Source organism: Gigantopelta aegis, chromosome 10 (assembly GCF_016097555.1).
Source record: "Gigantopelta aegis isolate Gae_Host chromosome 10, Gae_host_genome, whole genome shotgun sequence".
Taxonomy (NCBI): domain Eukaryota; kingdom Metazoa; phylum Mollusca; class Gastropoda; order Neomphalida; family Peltospiridae; genus Gigantopelta; species Gigantopelta aegis.
The window spans coordinates 74,848,699-74,856,670 of NC_054708.1; the positions used below are offsets into that span (position 1 = coordinate 74,848,699).

The 7,972-nt window shown below is 42.3% G+C and overlaps 1 protein-coding gene across 1 annotated transcript; it reads right to left on the reverse strand.

Moving 5' to 3' along the window:
* Positions 1-436: 436 nt before the first annotated feature.
* LOC121383806 (WAS/WASL-interacting protein family member 2-like) lies at positions 437-1,412 on the reverse strand. Its single transcript, XM_041513904.1, has 2 exons — positions 1,401-1,412; positions 437-1,249 (listed from the first exon to the last, which is right to left on the reverse strand). Exons 1-2 carry the CDS (start codon positions 1,410-1,412, stop codon positions 437-439), a joined length of 825 nt encoding a protein of 274 aa, XP_041369838.1.
* Between the last annotated feature and the right edge of the window lie 6,560 nt (positions 1,413-7,972).

Consider the following 7,972-nt stretch of genomic DNA (forward strand, 5'->3'; position numbering starts at 1 on the left):
CTCTGACTTCGCCAGTGACTAACTCCGGAGCAGGGGGGGGGGGGGGGGGTAAGTTTGAGGTGGGCGGAATTTGGAAAAAAGCCATTTAGTAAGGTCAACGCGAGCGCGGACCAAATAGCAGACACTTCGCAAACTTGAAGTACACCGAGTGGGAGCCGTGTTCTGATTGGCTGAATTTCGATTCCTCGGTGAAGCCTGTATTTTACCTAAGTCTACAAAGAGTAACTGCCTCCAAATACATGCCCGGACTCTAAAATTTAACCCAAAATAGTTAAGACTGCTCAGCCAAAAGGTTTTTAAGGTGATTTTGAGCAATTGAACGGGCGCCAAAGTAAAATGCGTTAGACTACTTATAAAAAAATAAACATAAGAATTTTGAACTGCTTCCAAAACGTTTAAAGTCTAAGTAGCCCAAAAAAAGAGGTTGATACCTGTCCTAGGAAAGGTTGTTAGCGGAGATGTCGTCAAGGAGAGGCGATGAACAGGGACGAATCCAGATGGTGGAGGGCGTACCGGTTTGTGGACTTGGCGATGTTCTCGGTGATTGGACGGCAACGGTCTTAATGACGCGGTGGATGGTCGGGTTGTCCATTTCATCGAGAAGCATCCCTTGGTGGAAGAGTCCCTTCCGGCGGACGGTGAGGCAGATCCCTCGCCCATCGTTCATCGTGATCCTGCGCACCGAGAACTCTCCTTCGGTTCGTGGCAGAGGTTCGTATGACTCCAGGCTCGGTTCACAGAGGAGCCGGCGGACATCCCCAATGTTGGTCTTCACCAGCCTCGCGTAGCGTGTTGGTAACTTGCCGGCCTGCAGTGACCAAGGTTGTCCAGAGGGCTGGTCTTCTGCTGGAGATGGAGTAGGTGGGGGCGGTTGTGTCGGCGGACTTGGCTTGGCTGGTTGGTCGCCTGGAGACACAATCGCCTTCCGTTTCTCAACGACCATAAGACGGGCCTGGGACTCTACGGCGGCTTTCTTCCTAGGTGTAGGTGGCAACGCTGGAGTCCCGGGAGCTGAAGTCTGAGGAGTTGTGGGGGGCGATTCCATCACGGCCTGGTTCAGGTCGGGGTCCGCCTCTGGCAAGTCGTCAGGTAGATCCGGCTGGGCTGGATCATCTGGCCTCGCTGGTGTAGACCGGTGCTGGGGTTGAGCTACGGGAAAGGTCGCCGCCGGCAGTTGAGCTGCTGGTTTTGTCCTCCCCCGGTCCGCCCCTGGCGCGTCCGTCTTCCTCCTTCTTCTCTTCCTGGTTGGCTTAGTAACCGGGTCACCGTACACCAAGGTCACGGTTGCCCGTGACCCGGTGTGCGTGACGCGGTATTCGATGATCTTCCCATAACTAGCAATGAGTCCCCCCAGGTGGGGGGGGGGGGGGGGGGGTTAACTCAAAAGAGCAGGCACACACGTCTAGCTTCATCGCTTGCTGTTTTGGAATGCAAAAATCGACTGAATAACAATTTAAATATCGACCAATTACACTTCGCCTTTTATAGCGTTATTCGGGAAGATACAAATTCTAAAAATATCGGGCGACACTATTTATGCAACAGGCGAACTTATTGGTCTATTTCAACATAGAAAAAAAAAAAAAAAACAGGGGGAAAAGTGAAGTAATAAAGTCTGGATTGTATACTGGTATAAACAGATTTTATGGCTATACCATAAAATATTATATTGAAATTAGTTTCCGGCACACTTCGTAATTCACCCGAATCATTTTTTATACCCTCGGCATAATCCCGAATGTTTTCCAATTATTTTCAAATCACTGGGACTTCCGAACTGATTCACAATGAGAACAGACGTGTCGCCTTGTACTCTCGAGTTGCCCCCCCCCCCCCCCCCCCCCCCACATGGGGGGACTCTTATGCAGTTATGGAAAACTTTTGGAGTATCGCGTCTCGTACACTGGGTCACGGGCTTCCGTGACTGGTGTACGGTGACGCGATCGTACCGACGAAGAAGAGGAGATGGAGGAAGAGGAAAAGCGCGCCAGGAACGGCACGGGGGGGGGGGGGGGGGGGAGGAACCAAAGCTGGCGGCTCAACCGCCAGCGGCGGTCCCTTCTGCGACGCCGCCCCCAACCCAGCCTGAGTTGACGAGACCAGCCCTGCGGGAACCGTCGACCACCGAGAGGGACCGACTCAACACCGCGGTGTGTGAGACACCCCACGACGACCCTCCATCGCCGACCGTCACGTGGCCCAGGCAGAACTGGCCGGTATCGCCGGTACAGCCAGTCGCCACGCCACAGGCCCGATCAGCCGCCGTTGGCAAGAGGAAGGCAACATCACCGACCAACCAGCCAGCCAAGACCGAGAAACTAGCGCCGGTAGTCGCCCCCCCCCCCTCCCCCGAAGAGTCCAAGTGGACCGTCGCAGTGAGCGGACTGAAGAAACACCTTCATCAGTACATGCAGGGGGACACGACAGACCCGACCAAGCTCCGTGGCAGTTACCTCAACGCGGACTGGAGACCCCTGGAGGACGGCAGCGAGTACGAACTTCACAGCAAGATGTTCGGTACTCACCACACCGTAGTCGTGACGCACCGGAGGGAGCAGACCTATAGACAGGCCATACTTTCGAACAAGTTGGACAACCGGAATCTACATAAGATGATCCGAGCGGTCTGCGGCCACGACTACGGTACGGTAGTCAGTACCCTGTTACGACGCCAACATCTGCTGCCGAACCTCCGGGACACTCCAGCCTCGCCGACGTAACAACCTAACGGCCTTAACGAGGCCACTCACGTGGACGTATAGATCGGACTTTAAAAACTTTTAGACCTTCGTTCAAAAATTCATGTCGAAATTACTTCTTTTAAAAAAATTTTTTATTAAATAGTCCGATCCCCTCTTCTTTCTCTTATTTATTTTTGGACTGTCCTTCCAAAATGCTCCAAATTATATAAATATTCGACCGAGCAGTCAATTCTTTTTATTTTTGGCTTGTAACTTTTTTCTTTCTAATTTTAATCCTACTAATTTCTTTTACTAATTGTTATTTTCAAAATTCTGTCCATTTCCCCCCCCCCCCCCCCCCCACCATCCCAAATCAGGCGTGTTATCTATCTAATTTCATTTTGACTGCCCAATCTAATCTAGCGACCAAATTTAATGAGTAGAATTTTCTTTATTAATTAAATTAATTAGAGATGCGCATCAAAATTTTAAAGTCCCACTATTTAATTTGTGGATGTAAATTTCAAAATTGTCCCCTTAATTTTGTTCTGTCCCGGAGCAAGTCACTGGCTATCCAGAGACAGGCCCCGGGACGGACATGCTCGAAACTCTAGTGGTATATGAGCATGTTAAAATTATTCGCACTCGCGCACTCAAATCACTGGCATGATTTTGCAAGTAAGGTTTTGATTGGTCGAAAGAAAGGTCAACTGGACATGAGCTCCAACGGGCTGCTGTTAGATCCACATGTAATAGTGGAGCTAATTTTAATTAGATTGGTTTGAATGCTAATTATTTGGAATAGGAAGTAAATTATTCAGCTTAGTGATAGCCAAGGATTTTTTTTTTTTTTTTTTAATGACAATTGGTTTGTCACCAGCAGTACAAACGGTTTAGCTGTAATGAGGCTTGGTATTCATACACCGAGTTTTCCTTGTGACAAAAGTGTGGCGTGATAATTTTGGGAAATTTTAAAACAGGCTGATTTTGTGAAAAATTTAATAGCTAAACCTTCATTCAAATGAGGGTTTTTGTAAGATTTGATGAACAAAGTTACCATAAATATATGTGTGATATCCACAAACTCCCGCTTATGGTTTTTATGGGTGTGAACATGGTCAAAAATGCACCCCAAATCATGCAGTTTGGACACATTATGATGAAAGTAACACAGATATTTAACTAAAAATATTAAAAATAAGTCCTCTTTACAATTATGACCCTTTTTGTAATTTCCTTGAGACTGAAAATACCTGTATCTTTCTTTATTTTTAAACTATAGGTGGATATTTAGGATGCTATGGGCTGGCATGCATAAATGTCAGCTATTCACAAATAACTGATTTGAATTCTAGATGCCATTTCCTGCATTCTGCTGCATTTAAGATACAACTTTAGTAGGTATCTCATACATATTTTTGTAGCAAAAGTACTGGTAAAAAAGCATATTTCACCGATAATTTTATGACAATGAAAAAGTTTGATTTGTATGAGGTCTCACCATCTGTACCCTTTTCTTTGACATATTTGGAAGTGTGCAAAATGCAAATACCATTTTACATGTGAGTAAACTGTTTTAGAATGTATTACAAAATAATAAACAAACAACATAGTACAGTCAGTTGTTGCTATTATATGAAGCCAGGTATAACTGTCCTCCTACACATCAATACAAGTTACTAAATGATAGCCTATATCATTTAGTAGCTTGGCCTGGGCTTTAACTCAAATTACATCATCTAATTAAAATGTTATTAACAAGATAATCACTACATTGCACAGGGTGCTTGTAATGTTTACCCAAATCATGTCCCGATCCCGACCTTACATCCAAAAATTAAAGTTTTTTTTTTTTTTTTGGTCCCTGCCGCCCCTCTTCCGACGCCACTGCTTCTACCCTAGGTAAACTTAGTGTGTTGAATGAGTACGCATAAGATATTGTAAACTGATAGCGAGTGTGTTCTGTATTGTGATTGGTTAATTATATTCGTTTTCCGGGATCAAATGAAAATAACACCCGGAAGGCTAATGACGTCATTAGAAAATGACGTCATTAGTAATTGGAACAGGCGAAGTTGACGATTCAAGGGTCTATAGTTACATTGTAGCCAGGTATTTTTTTTCAAGATATACCAAATATACAGTTAGTTCCATAGAAAAACGATTCAGTTTACAATGGATATAACCATATTGAGTTTTTAGATCTGTGGGTGTTATTGTCTATTTGATTCCGCAAATGTTTAATTTTTAACCTAAACACTCTCAAGATTCCCCCCTAAAATGAAATAAAAATCTACTATTATCCTGTTCAATTATTTAGACCCAAAGTTTTTTGCAAATGTTACGTTTATGTCCTATTCGATATTTGTTTTCTTTGCATTTACATGAAAACAAACCCAAACCCCGACAGATTTTATATACAAATCATCATATAAAATGCACGAAGTTGACTTAATTCCACTTTTTAAAAATCTCTGTGTCTTTTGAATGCACGTTATTTCGCCTATAAATAACTACGGTTATTTGCATAACAAAACATTGGGATCTGAGGCTACGTGAAGGCCATTATAGCTTGTTTCACTAAATCAAGGTTATTATTGTTTTGCAGTGTGTAACAGCATTGTCTAATCTTTCCGTTAAACATAGATGTAAACAAACAGAACATGTAACCCTTTCTTGTAGGTGCATTATATTTAATAAATTTAGCTAATGTATTATGTATTTTTATTTTATTATATCAATTATATATTAGCATACCATACCTAACCTAACACAACTGAGGTGTAGCACAGTAATAAACACAAATCACCTCACACTCCGCAGGAATGTGCTTTCCAAATTTATAAATAAATTTAATGCAGGGCCGGACCCAGAAGACCGGGGGGGGGGGGGGGGGAATAAAATGTCAAAGGCCACCAACATCAAATAATAATAAAAATGTTATTTAATTTGCCTCTAAATTGGGAACTCATACGTATATATATATATATATATATATATATATATATATATATATATATATATATATATAGTATTTAGGGTGGTGCTAGGGGCTGGGGTTTGGGGGTGGGGTGTTACATTTGTAATGCGAAAAACCAAAGGGCTATTGTTCGGACTCGTATGGGTTCAACCACTTTTTCATCCCGCAGACACAGCCCTGAATGTTCAAAATACGATAGCATTGCTTGGTCAATAACATCATTATTTCGATCTATGACTGCACGTGCTATTGTAGCAATGTGTAAACCACGTAAAATACAAGTTAGGTAGGGTATATAAATTCATTGAAAATGTATTAGTCGACATTCTTGTTATTGTTATTTGAGGAAAAATATGGGTAAATCGAAAAAACACTTCAGTTGATGTAAAATCGTGTATTAAGAACGTTTTCGATTATTTTGAAGATGAATATCAGCGCGGTAGACCTAGGTATGCTTCTTATCGAATTGTCGATCGAGTTTCCGCTGCACTTAAAGTTTCGGTTTCAACAGTAAAAAGAACTGTGAAAAATCTAAGCTCTACGAATCCAAGCACAGAAATCACTGTTAAAAAACGCGACCGAAAACTCATCGATTTATTTGATAAAGATGTTATTAGACGACGAGTATACAGATTTTATAGAGAGGGCGAATTACCTACATTACATAAGATTAACGTGGCTTTAAGGGAGGAATGTGGAATCAACATATCCATATCAACTTTACAAAGAACACTCCATGACCTCGATTTTAAATACCAACATATGTCTACAACCGGAAAAGTGATTTTTGAGGACGCCAATATATCAGACAGGAGACTGTCCTATCTCCATGAAATATCCAGTTTACGAGAACAGGGGTATTTAATAGTGTATCAAGATGAGACCTGGGTGAATGTCAACCACACAACATCCCACTACTGGACAGATATCCACCCGGGCACAAGTACCGCCAATCACCTGCCGAAATCAGACGCTGCTGATCGAGTTCCTAAACTCTGTTCGGTGACTGGGAAGGGAAAAAGACTTATTATTTGTCATGCTGGCTGTGATAAATATGGATTGATAGATGGCTGTGAATTGATCTTTGAGGCTAAAAAAACAGACGGAGACTATCATGGTGAGATGAATCATGACAATTTCATCAAATGGTTTGAAGAACAACTTATGCCTTCTCTACCAGAACCTTCTGTTATCGTCATGGATAACGCAAGCTACCACAACAAATTAACTGAGATTACACGATGTCCTGCACTAAACGCTAAAAAGGAAGAAATTCAGTCGTGGCTACGAAACAAAAATATACCTTTTGAGAGTAACATGACAAAGCCAGTTCTTTATGAACTTGTGAAAAGTAACAAATGTGCAAAGCAATTTGTTACTGATGATATTGCTGAACGCCATGGGCACTTGTGTCTAAGACTGCCGCCAAGACATTCTGAACTCAATCCGATAGAACTGATCTGGAGTCAAGTCAAAGGGCACATAGCTCGTCATAATGATGGTAAAATTACCACGGTGCGGAGAGAACTTGCACATGCATTGAACTCTGTCACACCTACACACTTCTCTGACGTAGTTAAACATGTAATAAAGATCGAAGAAGATTTTAGAAAAGAAAATAGTTTTATAAGAAATAAAATACCCCCTGTGATAGTCCCCCTTAACGAAGATAGTGATGAAGAAATGAGTTCGTCGACTGATTAAGTTATTTCTCCATACCCATCAGGAGTATTACTTTAATGTATGCATGAACTCTTTTAACACCAAAAACTATTTATTTCCATATCATTCACTATCAAACAACCTAACAACCTATAAACTAATCGACTAGAAATGCATATAGACTACACATACATACGAGAGAAATGTTTATTTAACGACACACTCAACGCATTTGATATACGTTTATGTGGCGTCAGACAAAACGGTTAAGGAGCATTATGACAGTGAGAAAGAAACTCGCTACCGCCACATGGGCCACTGTTTCCGATAAGCAATTTTGATAAGCAATAAGGGACGTTTTATATGCACCATCCCATAGACAGATAGCACATACCACAGCCTTTATACATCAGTTGTGGTGCACAGGCTGGAACTAGACACAACCCAATGGGTCCACCATGTGGGATCGATCAGTCGACCTACCATGAGCGAACGCTTTACCTCTGAGCTACGTCCCGCTCCATATACAAAAGAAGCCTTAAGTGGGGTTGGGGTTGTGCAGAGGGTCACACCTCCACCAATCGCATGCATACCATATTCTTCTCTCTCTCTCCCTATAACCATATAACCATAGATTAAAATATGTTGA